Genomic DNA, 14,364 nt, shown 5'->3' with positions numbered 1-14,364 from the left:
AACATAACACAATGTAATACAAGCTAAAAACACTAAGAGATGTCACACTTGACTAAGTTGTGTTTTCACTTTCCAAGAACTTGACAATACCTTACCGCATTTAGTAGTCTGCAAATAACTTAACCTTCAAAGTTTAGAGAAACCATTTCTATCATCCAAGTAGCATCACCCATTACCATATCATCTATAAGATACACGAGTCCTGCATCCAACATCGATTGATTTCTTATTCATCTTCAAAAACAACCTTCTTATAACCCCTATCTAAATTACTTTTTGAGCTGAATAGATCTCTTGCGCTGTTTTTGGTGGCGACGAAAATAGACAACATACTAACCACAATTGAAAAGTGTAACTTGTAAGTTTTGAAGTCACTTAAGCAAGACGTTTGTAGTAACTGTTTAGGTATACTAGACGAGTTTGACGTTCAATATATAGGATATCCTGTTTGATACTACATCTTCTGTTTGGGAGTTTTGTTCTGTCGTTTGGAAAGTCGATAAAGTGAAATTGAGTTACTGGATTGTTCAATTTGGTGATAATACAATTACATTGTTTTGAGAGATATATAAAGGGTTTTTTTCAATTAAAGATTAATCAATCGATAAATGAGTGGTAAATTTGTACGTGCTTCGAAGTACAGACATGTCTTTGGTCAAGCTGCTAAGAAAGAATTGCAATACGAGAATGTTAAAGTTACCAGTAATGCATGGGATTCCAACATTATTAAGACTAATGGTAAATATATCTCTGTCAATTGGAACGCTTCAGGTGGTGGTGCATTTGCTGTCATTCCTGTCGGCGAAGTAGGTAAATGTCCAGATCAAATTCCTTTATTTAGAGGCCATACTGCTCAAGTTTTAGATACTGACTTCGATCCATTTGATGACAAAAAACTAGCCTCATCCGCAGACGATTCCAAGATTGCCATTTGGGAAATACCAGAAGATTATACTCTTAAGAGTTACGTTGACGAAGACGGAGAACCAAAAGTCATCAAGCCAGTTAAGATTTTAAGTGGTCACAAGAGAAAAGTTGGTCATATCTTATACCATCCGGTGGCTCAAAATGTCTTAGCTTCTTCATCTCTTGATTACACTGTCAAGATATGGGATATCGAGAATGAAAAGGATATGCTTACATTGACTCATCCAGATATGGTTACCTCCATGTCGTTTTCCTACAACGGTAATTTCCTTGCCACGGTTGCCCGTGATAAGAAGCTAAGAGTCTGGGATGTCAGAGAAGGAAAGATTGTCAGCGAAGGTCCAGCCCACACTGGTGCTAAGAATCAAAGAGTTGTTTGGTTAGGTAACTCTGACAGATTGGCCACTACTGGTTTCTCTAGATTAAGTGACCGTCAATTGGGTGTCTGGGATGCTTTCAATTTGGAAAAAGGTGATTTAGGTGGATTCTACAATGTCGACCAATCATCTGGTATTTTAATGCCATTTTATGATGACAGTAACAAGATTTTATATGTGGCTGGTAAAGGTGACGGTAACATCCGTTATTACGAATTCCAAAATGATGAATTATTTGATTTATCTGAATTCCAATCCACCGAACCTCAAAGAGGTTTTGCAGTCGCCCCAAAGAGAACTGCTAATGTTAAGGAAAATGAAGTCTTGAAATGTTTCAAGACCGTTGTCGATCAAAATATTGTTCCAATTTCGTTCTATGTTCCAAGAAAATCAGACCAATTCCAAGATGATATCTATCCACCAGCCCCTTCTGATAAAGCAGCTTTGACAGCCGATGAATGGTTTAGTGGTAAGTCAGTTGAAGGTCCTTTATTATGTAATATGGAAGATATTTACGAAGGTTCAACTGAAATGCATTATTCAGAATCTAAAAAATCTACTTCAGCTCCTACAAGTAAGCAAGCTACCCCGGAACCAACACCGGTTGTTAAGAAAGAACCGGTGAAGAAGGAAGAAGTTCCAGTTAAAGAAGCTACCCCAGTCTCTACTTCTTCTACACCTAAACCAGTTGGCAATGTTAATGAAATGTTAAAGGGAGACAATTCAGTTGACAAATTGTTGGCCAAGTCATCTGAATTAGATTCAGTCAACAATGCCGAAGATCCTTCTAAAGGTTCCGATGAATGGGAAGAAGAAGAAATAAAACCAAAGAGTCCAGTTGTCAAGGAAGAACCAAAGAAGGAAACTCCAAAGAAGGAAGAACCAAAGAAGGAAAACGCATCCACTTCTTCCACTTCAAAAGCTCTAGGTCTAAAACAATCTGTTGAAAAGTTATCTGCATTAGTAGTTCACTTAGAAGACGTTGTCGTGAAATTAACCGAAGCCAATATTTCTAAAGATGAAAGGTTAAAGAGTTTGGAAGAAAAGATTGAAAATTTATTGAAAAAATAAGTAATTGAACAATCTAATGACATTTAATAAAAACATTAACAGAAATATTAATATCTCTGGTTAAGCTGTATTTTCAATATGTAAAAATAGATATAATAATGAAACAGTAATTCTAATAGCAAATAAAATACCTAATTGAACATAAGTAACTTTAAAAACACAGTTAATTGATTGAAAAATATTATTTAGTTCTTAATTTATGCATATTAATGTTTTTATAAATGTTAGAGGCTCGGTGAAGGTCAATGTTTTGTAACTAAATATAAATAAACATATTATCACGGGATAAATTAATATTGTAGTATAGAAGAAGATCTATATAACAGGCTTAAGAGTCTCTATTCGAGACCACCTTTGGTAGATTTCGATTAATAAGAAGGGTATCATTATTATAATAAGTTATTAAACATTACAAATCTTTGAATATATAATTAAATACTTTTCACCATTTGTCCCAATTGAAGAAATACGCTATCCGTTAAAATTAAAGTTTACCACTATTCGACAGGAAAGATTATAATACCACCACGAATTAAATCATCTTCACCTTGTCTTTATGACGCTTCTTGCCATTAAATATTATGACCACTTGACATTTAAGGCTTGAAGATTGACGCTTTGCATAGCAGCATGGGTAGGTTCGAATTTTAGAATTGGTTACCATGGATTAATTCATTGATGAGTACTTATCAATAATAAAACAATAACCATCACAGCCCATAGAAGTACAAAAAAGGGTTTTCAAGCTGTGATATATATTTGGTAGAACAAAAATAACATGATTCTTAACCTCAATCACATTGCATTCCACTGCATGCTCTTACGATCAGCATCTGGTTACAGTATATTTGAATACGATGAGATTTGTTATTGTTAGGAATTATGTTTAAACATTGTATGAACAGAGTAGTTCCACCATGCAATTTTCGCATTGCATGGTGGAACTTCTGATGTTCTGAGAATAAGATTTAACTAATAAAATGAGCCCAAAATAAATACATAAGAAGATTTTACTAATGCTAGAGAGGGAGGATCTTATATATGAAAAACAAAACAAAACAATGTTTGGTCTTCGTAGTTCAAAACAATAACAAAACCCTTGAGTCACAATTGAACTGTTTTGTATATGTAGCATTGTTCCACGAAACGCTTCGAACTCTCTCTAAAGAAGATAGAAGTTTCGTGTTTTATTTTACTATCCAGAAATGATAAACATCAACAGAGCTTCTCTTTAGATCCTCAAGATAGTTGACCAAACGTAGTGCAGCGACTTTCAATGAAGTATCTAAAATCTAAATTATCGGTATTGGTTTGAAAATATTTTCTTGGTATGCAGTCTTTTCAAAGCCCTGTGTCCCAGCCCATAATAAACAAACACACGAAAAGAACGCAACTATCTAAATACAAACATCCAGAGGTGCGAAGTTAAAGGTCTCTCTATCAACGAACTATCGATTCTAACCCAGTATGCTTCCTGCAAGAACTACCAACTCATTTGCCATGTTGTCAAAATGGTAAGCAAGAGAGAGAAGTAAGCAAAACAACCAGAGGTGGACGGTTCCTGGCAGAATAAATACCTACATGAGTTGGATCAACAGTGTGCAATTGTAAACTTGTCCAGCAGCAATTGCAAACAGCCTCTACAAAACCACCAAACAAGCACACCACACAGTTGGGCACAGGAAAAAAGAAATGTGAAAAATTTTCAGTTTTGAAAAATGCGATGAGCTGTTGAAAGCATAAGAGCTTACTAAGTAACTAATTAGTTGCTTCTACAAACTTGACAACAAGTGGGATATTCTAGAGTCCATGTTGTGGTGGTAGGGGTCCAGGTTTGTTCTACGACATTGGCAGTATGGTATTGTGGTATTGTATACTGCATTGTATTCCTGACAGGTAAAAGTGAAAATATATATATGATGAGGTGGGGCAGAGTTAAAAAAATTACTATTTTTATTGAGATGAGATGAGATGCAATAAGATGAAAAATTTTTCTTAGTTTGGTGAAGACCTTTATTTTGAAAAGTATAAATATAGGTCGAATTTTCAATCAATATCGTGATGGCTTTTCCTAAGTTGACATTTTTGAAGTATCTTCCTTGCTGCATTTGAAGGAAAGTGGGCTTAAAATTGTTGGCGAACTTTTATTTTGTTCTTGTTACAATGTTTCTTATGCCTTTTTTTTAAATAAGACTCTTTATTGCGTCTTATTGTATTATTTTTGTTTTATAATACTTGTCATATAAGACTATAGGCAACGAAAATTTATATTAGCTATATAAATATCTTTCAACCAAAAATTCATATACAATGGCTGCTTTCAAGGACTGCGCTCAAGCTTTAAATGATCTCGCTTCTTACTCCAGAAGGGATGGTATTTCCGTCGCTGAATTAATGGATTCTGTCTCTAGAGGTGGTTTAACTTACAATGATTTCTTAGTTTTACCAGGTAAGATTGACTTTCCCTCTTCTGCCGTTACTTTAGAAGCAAAGTTAACCAAGAAGATTACTTTGAATGCTCCATTAGTTTCTTCCCCAATGGACACCGTTACTGAATCTGAAATGGCCATCTCAATGGCTTTATTAGGTGGTATTGGTATCATTCACCACAACTGTTCCCCAGAAGATCAAGCTGAAATGGTTAGAAAGGTTAAGAACTATGAAAATGGTTTTATTAATTCTCCAATCGTTGTCTCCCCAGAAACCACTGTCGCTGAAGCTAAACAAATGAGAGAACAATTTGGTTTCTCTGCTTTCCCAGTTACTGGTATGTTTTAATTTTATTTTACTTACACTTTATCGATTTCAGGTTGACTATAAATTATAGAAATGAAATATTATTGTAACATGAAACAAAGTATTATTGAATAACGTTACTTTTATGATGATTTTTTTTACTATTAATAACTTTCGTTCTACTGACTGCGATCAAACGATCTTGTAGAGAACTTTTAATCTGATCCATTAACATCAATATTCTTTATCATTGTTAATTACAAATAAACTTCACATTTCTGACATTTATATGATCTTTGAGATCAATATTTTTGACATGGCAAATTTACTAACTAAAACTTTATTTCAATTATCCTCACCGATATTTCTGAAATAGTTACCATGTAATTAGAAGGTGGTGCCCAAAAAGGTGTCGTTGTTGGTATTATCACTTCCCGTGATATCCAATTTATTGAAGATGACTCTATTCCAGTTTCCAAAATTATGACTACCGAGTTAGTTACTGCTAAACAAGGTATTTCTTTAACCGATGGTAACGAAATTCTAAAGAAAACCAAAAAAGGTAAACTATTGATTGTTGATGAACAAGGACATTTATTATCTATGTTATCCAGAACTGATTTGATGAAGAATCAAAATTACCCATTGGCTTCTAAATCTGCTACTACCAAGCAATTGTTATGTGGTGCTGCCATCGGTACCATTGAAGCTGACAAAGAAAGATTGAAGCTATTAGTTGCTGCCGGCTTAGATGTCGTCGTCATCGATTCTTCCCAAGGTAACTCAGTTTTCCAAATTAACATGATCAAATGGATCAAACAAACATTCCCAGACTTAGAAGTTATCGCTGGTAATGTCGTTACCAGAGAACAAGCTGCTAGTTTAATTGCATCTGGTGCTGATGGTTTAAGAATTGGTATGGGTTCTGGTTCTATCTGTATCACTCAAGAAATTATGGCTTGTGGTAGACCACAAGGTACCGCCGTCTACAATGTTTGTGAATTTGCTAACCAATACGGAGTTCCATGTATGGCTGATGGTGGTATCCAAAACATTGGTCATATTGTGAAAGCTTTATGTTTAGGTGCTTCTACTGCCATGATGGGTGGTATGTTAGCTGGTACCACTGAATCCCCAGGTGAATATTTCTACCAAGATGGTAAGAGATTAAAGTCTTACCGTGGTATGGGTTCTATTGATGCTATGCAAAAGACCGACAAGAAAGCTAATGCCTCTAGTTCCCGTTATTTCTCCGAATCCGATGCAGTCTTTGTTGCTCAAGGTGTTGCTGGTGCCGTTGTTGATAAAGGTTCCATCAAGAAGTTTGTTCCATACATCTACAATGGTTTACAACACTCTTGTCAAGATATCGGTGTTAGAAGTTTAACTGAATTGAGAACATCTGTTGATGCTGGTCTAACTAGAGTCGAGTTCAGATCTGCTTCTTCTCAATTAGAAGGTAACGTTCACGATTTACATTCCTATGAAAAACGTTTACACAATTAAGGAATAGCGTGAAAAGACCTGTTTACCTTTTAGCATTTAAAATTCAACCAAAAGACTTCATTTTTGTATCTTAACTAATATATATATATATATATATGTGATAAATAATTGATAGCATGCCAAATTAATTAAATATAATATTAGAAAAATAAGTTAACTACAATATCTAAGTAAGCTTCTCATAGGAAGTTTCAATGGACAAATATACATTATATTACTAAATATTCTATTATCTAATTATAATTGGTATTTAATATTGCAATGGATACTAACTTCACTTGAAGTACTTTTTAATCCATATCTCCAATAATGGCACACCTGTGTACACTTCTTAACCTTTTGTCTACGCTCAACACCTTGAGTAATTATTCGTTATTTGGCTTTTTTAAAACTTCTGAATAGATTTTGTTTGTTTCATTTTTTTTTTTCTAGTTCCTCTAGAGAAGGAGGAAGTTTTTCATTTATCAAATCTTGTTTTCTGGCCAATTCAAAGACTGATAAAGTTTCATTCAGTCCCTCTGAACCATGAGCCAATGCACCACGAGGTAAAACACCAGAGTTCATTGTCTTTAAATATTGAACCTTATCACTCTCTTCTCTTAGAACTGAGAACATTCTTGAAACTTTAGCTATCGCCAATATTTTGTTTCTCAAGGCAGCTCTTCTACGTTCGTCATTTAAAATTGGAACGTTTCCCCTAACTCTCACAGCATCATCGTTAACATCATTCTTGCTTAAAGCCTTCTCAGAATTATCATTATTAGCTGGTACGGCTTCTTGTTCGTTTATAGATGTGCTGTACTTTCCTACTTGTTCCTCAATAACTGGAACAGATTCATCCAGTTCATCTTCTGTACAGATATTTAGAATAGAAACTAACATTTCTGTAACCTTTTCACCTACGAAAGGTAATGACCAAGTAAACACATCCATAAAATCTGGAAGCCAATATGGATGAGGCGACATATTAAATTGGCGAATATTCATAATGTTTGCTTCATATTTCAAAATAGCGGCTTTATTTTTATATGTATCTAAGTAGTTTGGAGCACTAAATAGTGTTAACAAACTTGGAAACCCTAAAGATTTAGTCGACTTGTACATTCTGTAACCGGCATCTTGGGCTTCATGTGCTCTTATTATAGATAACAGACCAGTACGTTGCAAAAATTCACATGATGCTTTATAGGTAAACGCATATGAACAACCTCTAACTTTATTTGGAATAAAAGACTCCGAATCACGTTCTTCAGGGGCATTGTCATAATCTTCAGATGGATCAGCCCATAATAAATCACACATTAGGCCTCTTGAAGGAATCTCTCTAAATCTATTGATCTTATGGACATCTTGAACTGATCTTAATTCAGGAGAAATACCACCATGAACACAAAAGTATTGACCATTCATTATGGCAGCCAAAGGTAAGGCATTGAAAGAAGAACAGCAAAGTTCATAGATTTTTAAATCATATTTATGAAGACATTCATTCTTAAATGTGAAATAGGACGTCAAATGTTTACATTCGTGGTTGCCTCTTAGTAACCAGATATGATCACTGAAGTTCAGCTTTAAAGAATATAGATATATTAAACATTCAAATGAAAAGGAACCACGATCAACATAATCACCTAAAAATAAATAAGGAGTAGTTTTCGGATCTCCTCCAACTTCAAATAGTTTTAAAAGATCGAAGTATTGACCATGGATATCACCACAAACTGTTATTGGAGCTGGGACACTCAATAGGTTAGGTTCCTGAGACAGACATTTGGTAGCCATCATAATAATTTTTGAAGCTTGCTCTGGGGTTAATCTACCTTCCCTTTTGAAATGTTCCCTTAATAATTCATGATTTGGTAATCCGGTGACTTTGTCAAACAACTCCTCGTCAGTAGGTGTCTTACCAATGATAGGTGGAATGCTTTTGACTACTCTTTCTACAGTAGAAACCTTGGAACCATCCTCCATTGTGTACATTGTCAATGAAGGGTCTATCTCCTTAATATCAGAATCATTTGCTTTACTTTCAATAATTTTTAAAGCATTGTTTATTTGCTTAGTGTTCAGTTCAGCTTGGCTTGACATATTTCAAAAATGTAAAATATAAAAATTAACTTTTCTGATCAACGTAAAACAAAATCCTTATTTAAAAGAATAACCTTACTCTAGTAATAATTTTTGTTTAAATCCTATATTACGCTAATTGACAAATTAAAAATGGTTGAATCTTTTATTTTTTAAAGTTAACCACCTAGGAAATATATCAGAACCATCTAATTGTAACCATTAGTATCTTATGATATCTAATGCAGTTTATTCAATATCTTTTAACTTATGAAATTTTTTGGTTCTAGGTTATTCATTATGTCTAAAATTTTCAATTCTTATGGTTTGGCAATTTTTCACTTGAGGTGAAAAATTTGAAGAAACTGAAAAGTCTCAATAGTGACTTGCGATGAGCTATAGTAACTTCAATATATATATTTACATATGGTAGATGTATAAGCTAGCTTTTGCTATTAGACAGTACTAAAATAAGAGATTATCGATAACTGTTGCTAAACAAAAGTATATTTAAAGTTAAACGACGATTATGAGTTTACAATTCGATGAGGCTGCGTTTGTCGAGGCTACAAATGGTAAAGCCAACTTGAAATTCGATGATGAAAAACAACAAGCTAGATTTGAATTAGGTGTGTCAATGATGGTATATAGATGGGATGCTTTAGAGATTGCTGTTGCTAATAAGTGGGGTGGTCCAGATTCAGCAGAAAAGCGTGATTGGATATCTGGTATTATCATAGATGCTTTCAAAACTGAAAAGACAATCGACGTTGCTTACATCGAAGAAATGCTACTGTACGCTATGACTGACGAATTCGACACTAATGTAGAGGATGATTCCGCCCTGCCAATTGCAGCTGGTATAATAGAGTTATATAAGCAAGCGGATGCCCTGGACTTTTCGAATATCGAATCACTATACTTGGATTATCAAAACAAACAAAACAATAAATCAATAGATCATGGCCATCACGTACATGTAACTGAAGATCCATTAAACCCTAACGTCTCCTCTTCCGAAGAAGATGATGACAGTGAGGGAGAGGATGACGATGAAGATATGATGGAGGAAGACCAAAATGAACCTCAAAATAACATCCCAGAACCAATAATTGATGATGATGGGTTTGAATTAATTCAAAAGAAAGGTAAAAACAGATATTAATGTTGAAAAGAAATCAATTAAGTTAAACTGAGGAAAAGAATCAATTGAGCATCAAATAAGCTTATGTAGAGTATGCAGTCATATATTATAAAATTATTTATTTTATCATCGTTTCCAAACAAAATAACTACATAAACAATAGTTTAAGACTGTAATATTATGATATGACCTATAAAAGTTTAGGTGAACCGAAGTAAGAATAGTTGCTAATATTAACTTTAGGAGACCTTGGCGTCCTTGACCTTTGATTGCCTGAGTTTATACTTGAATCACTGTAAGTACGATTCAATGTATGATATCCACCAGCATTCGCAACATTTGGTGATCCGACAGTTTCGACAGAATTATTGTTACCTAACCTAAACCTTTTCAATATGGAAGACGTCATATCTAAAAATGAAAATTCTTTTTTCTCTTCTTTAACAACAGAGAATAATCTAATTCTAGTACTTGACCAAATATTAGGCTTTATTAAACCGATATCGAAATAAAATTGTGACTCTGGATTTCTGTTAAGGGTCGAAGACTCATCTTCATCATACTCTTCTTCCATAATTGAATCATGATCATTATCTGATTTGGTAAAATTACTCCATGAAAACTTCGATAGTATAGTGTTACTGCTTGTACTATTAGATCTTTTATGCTTAATAACGCTCGATTTAGTCTTTGGACTGGCTGAGTGCATGTCACTTATATCCAATGGCATTTGGGAAGAAAGTTCATTGCTTTGATTGGAAAAGTAGCTAGTAAGCACACTATTATTACTGTTTGTCTTGTAAAGACATGCTGGATTTTTTCTTTCACCATTCAAATGGGATCCATATTCATTTGCATTATCTTTACCAGAAATAATTCCAAGTGAATCAATACTTGTCGACGATGAAACTGCGTTGATGGTAGATTCGAAAGTATTTTCTGAAGTATTATATAGACCACTGTGAGTATCAAAAATTGCTCCCCAACATAAAATGTAAAACCATTTCCTTAAACATGCATTCTTATTGGATATATCTAATGCTAGTGGAACAAATTCATTAACATTTTCATGGTAGGTCGGTAAGAATACCTTAATCTCAGTTAAAAATTCACCTTCAAATTTTCCAATTCTTTGAAGCAAATTGAAATATTCTGAAGTTTTGATGGATGTTATAGTAGGGAATTTTTTAACTAAAATTTTTATTATTTTAACTAATAAATTGAAAGAAGAATAAGAGGCAAAGCTTTTAATAAAATTATTTTTGGCCAATTGTTTACTCTTAGCAATATTTGAAAGGTCTACTGGGAAAGGTGCTGCTAGGGAGGCAAAAGTTTGTCTATTATTCAATGACAAATTTTCATAATAATTCATATGCTCAAATATTTCTCGTACCTTTGTGGCGGCGGTTATAGAATTACTTCTTGTTCTTGTCATATCTTGATTGCTACTATTATCCAGATTTTCAGAAGAACTTCTATTTGATATATTTTCTTGATCAAAGGAGATTGAATTGATCCCAGTTTTATATGCGTTTAAATTAGTATTAACATTATCTTCGTTCGTTTCTGGGCCATTTGAAGATTCTCTTTTCAATTTTCTATCCAATAGTATCATTTGCCCTATCACTTCTGCACTATTAATGTTGGTATTAGTACTTTCATATGACCATTTTAATCTGTTATTGGTATTGTTGGTAATACCATTGCCATTATTGTAATTGTTATTAGTTGCCCTTTTAAGAAGAGATGGTTGTTTATGCCCGGGTACACCAGTTTTTAATAACAGAGGGTTTAATGAAAAATCATAATAGTCTTTCAACTGTATTATATTTGGGTCATCAATATTTCCATTTCCATCTACTGTTTTTCCTATCATTAATAATGTTTCTCGAAGTTGTAGCAAGACTCTTTGATGTCTACACAACGCAAATGCTAAATTAACCGCATCTTCATAAGAATGAATAATGTAATTTGTAACAGATCTTAATAAAAGTGATAATAGATCCATTTTGTAACCAGGGGAATATCTATAAGAGCTTTTAAAATTTTTTCCATAAACGCTAGTCGAATAGGTAGACAGATAATTCATGGAAGATAATTTGGCTAAAAGTGTTATAATAATAGTCGAAGTATTATAACTAATACGACGATTGTTATTAGATGAGTTGATACTGCTACGCTTACCTGAAAGTGTTACTAATTCATTATCCCTTAAATTGGAAGGGATTTGTATTAGATTGTATAACATTTGGTAACACCAAGGACGTGGTTGAATATTATCTCTAACATCGTTCATAATAATGTTCGATAAATGTACAATAGCAAAATCTCTATAGGTTAAATTCTCAATGTTAACATTTGATGTAATTTTAAAAAAATTTGGCAATTTGTTTGTATAGTAATCAGTTGTAAATGTTTCTAACATCTTTGATAGAACTAACTTCTTAGAAGTTAAATAAAGTGATAATGTAGAGATCAATGGAATTACTGTACTATGTATTTCTATGCTTTGTGAGTAGTAGCTGACATAATATATTGAGAACAAAACCAATTTGTTTGCTAATTTGTCTGCAACATAGTTTTCAAAATTTTTATTATTATTCATTAGGTTTAGCGTGAATATAATAATGTCACTAAAAATTTGAGGTAGTATTGGCAGAGGTGCTATATTATTATTGGAATCACTGTCCGTTCCAACATTTCTTGTATTTGGGCCCATATTTATATTATTATATGAATTATTACCGTTTTGTGCTGCTTTATTGTTATTCTCATTATTACTGTAGTTATTACCATTGTTATTGTTTTGTTTTTCACCATTATGATTTACAATATTAGGATTATTATTTGGATGATAGTTATTATATGCATTATTTTGTGTCTTGGACGAGAATGATCCAAAAGGTGAGGTTTCATTTTTAATTGCTGAATCAATAGGGTACTTAAAAATTCTAGCGAATGCTGATAAAAGTAATTTAAGGTCATGTTCTTTATTGATAGTTGATGTATATGATAATGCAATGTTATTAATTTGTGAAGAATCAGTGATAATTTTCAGTTTCACTAATTCTTCAACGATTTCTTGTTCAATCTCAATCCAATACTTCGAAGTTATAATATTCAATAATTGCAAAGATGACATTATGAATGACGATCTTAGTTGAGGATATTGTTGCTGTTGTGATACCTTTATGGGTACACCTTTATAAGGTAAATTCATTTCAGTTTGATAATTTGAACAGAATCTGCAAGTGACATTTATAATAGAGGCAATTAGGCATATACTATCGTACTCTGGCATTAAATTAGAAAAGCAATAGAGAAAGTAATTCTTTGATTTCGAGGCTTGTTTTGCATACAAATCGACTGAACATAATGATAATAACAAATTAATAATCTCTAATCTGTTAGAATCAACTTTTGGATTTTGTTTATGATATAAACTATCTTGTGTACTAATACCATTTTCCCAAAGTAAGTAAGATACTGAACCAGGTGAACCATCTGCTGGTATGGTGAATCCTTCAATGAATAAAAGTTTCAAACATGCCTTAAGAATATTTACACCAAGCGGTTCAATTATATTTTTATCGTTGACGATCTTTTCATTTTGTAAATCTTCTTGGTTATCATCTTCGTCACTAATATCTTCATCATCATCATATCCCAGGCCGAAGAGAACTCTTGCATCATTTGACCAAAATATATCAGCACCATTCAAACATCTATTATTTTCTCTTTCATATTCAAAATATAAAGGTAACAACTTTGTTAGAATCCTTACACAACACAATAATCTAGATAGCCTAAATTTTAGAAGTTCAATAGATGGAACGTTTAATGAATTTGATAAATTATAAATTTGTAACGCAGTAAATCTAATTAAATTCAAATAATTATTTTCATTTCTTTTCATTATTTCTCTCAATTCATCATTATTAATGATATCATTTAACAAAGAGAATTTCAGTTCTGTCCCTGCAATTACAAACTCCAAATAAAATTCATTAAAATGCGTGTCATCAATTAATATATTTGAGTTGTAAAGTGCAATCAAGTCTTTCAAACGAACATTTTTGGAATCGTCGGTTTTAAATATAGGAATATCTCCATTCTCATGACCTGCTATTTTAAAGACATGCTCACGATACAACGCATTTAATCTAGAATCAGTATTACCCATTGTAACATCAAAGTTATATCTTATTATTTATTTCTCTTTGCTATTCTCAATTTGCTCACTGTCTTTGTATTATTATTGTTATAAAAAACTTTCGATTTATTTATTTACAATAAAAGTTTAATTGTTATATCTTCTTTAAAGTGAAAGTCGGTAATTACTAAAAGGTACAATATGCTATTTTGCTTTCTAGAGCAGTCAATTTTTTAAAAAAGATTATTATTCTTAGCTTGATAACAACTAAGTAGCTTACGATTGTGTCGATTTTACTTTATTAGTTAGAACTGATGATTTAAAGTTACTTTTCGTTCTACAGCTTGACTTTTCTTTGAGTAGTTATTAAATAACTTTTAATT

At 32.7% G+C, this 14,364-nt stretch overlaps 5 protein-coding genes across 5 annotated transcripts; 3 read left to right on the top strand and 2 right to left on the bottom strand.

Annotated features, from left to right (window-relative positions):
* Positions 1–608: 608 nt before the first annotated feature.
* Positions 609–2,375, top strand: CRN1 (coronin; the record flags this gene model as incomplete). Its single annotated transcript, XM_003684117.1, has 1 exon — positions 609–2,375. One exon carries the CDS (start codon positions 609–611, stop codon positions 2,373–2,375), a length of 1,767 nt encoding a protein of 588 aa, XP_003684165.1.
* Positions 2,376–4,685: 2,310 nt separating this feature from the next.
* On the top strand, positions 4,686–6,617 carry IMD3 (IMP dehydrogenase IMD3; the record flags this gene model as incomplete). Its single annotated transcript, XM_003684116.1, has 2 exons — positions 4,686–5,142; positions 5,503–6,617. 2 exons carry the CDS (start codon positions 4,686–4,688, stop codon positions 6,615–6,617), a joined length of 1,572 nt encoding a protein of 523 aa, XP_003684164.1.
* A 414-nt stretch (positions 6,618–7,031) lies between these two features.
* Positions 7,032–8,705, bottom strand: CNA1 (calcineurin catalytic subunit A; the record flags this gene model as incomplete). The annotated part of the gene is made up of 1 exon (XM_003684115.1): positions 7,032–8,705. The coding sequence occupies one exon, from the start codon at positions 8,703–8,705 to the stop codon at positions 7,032–7,034; it is 1,674 nt and encodes a 557-aa protein (XP_003684163.1).
* A 508-nt stretch (positions 8,706–9,213) lies between these two features.
* TSR2 (Tsr2p) lies at positions 9,214–9,849 on the top strand (the record flags this gene model as incomplete). The annotated part of the gene is made up of 1 exon (XM_003684114.1): positions 9,214–9,849. One exon carries the CDS (start codon positions 9,214–9,216, stop codon positions 9,847–9,849), a length of 636 nt encoding a protein of 211 aa, XP_003684162.1.
* Positions 9,850–10,018: 169 nt separating this feature from the next.
* On the bottom strand, positions 10,019–14,011 carry ECM30 (Ecm30p; the record flags this gene model as incomplete). The annotated part of the gene is made up of 1 exon (XM_003684113.1): positions 10,019–14,011. The coding sequence occupies one exon, from the start codon at positions 14,009–14,011 to the stop codon at positions 10,019–10,021; it is 3,993 nt and encodes a 1,330-aa protein (XP_003684161.1).
* Between the last annotated feature and the right edge of the window lie 353 nt (positions 14,012–14,364).

The sequence above is a fragment of the Tetrapisispora phaffii genome, chromosome 2 (assembly GCF_000236905.1).
Source record: "Tetrapisispora phaffii CBS 4417 chromosome 2, complete genome".
NCBI classification, from domain to species: domain Eukaryota; kingdom Fungi; phylum Ascomycota; class Saccharomycetes; order Saccharomycetales; family Saccharomycetaceae; genus Tetrapisispora; species Tetrapisispora phaffii.
The sequence above is the reverse complement of the archived record's forward strand: the minus strand, read 5'-3'. Positions and strand labels throughout refer to the sequence as shown.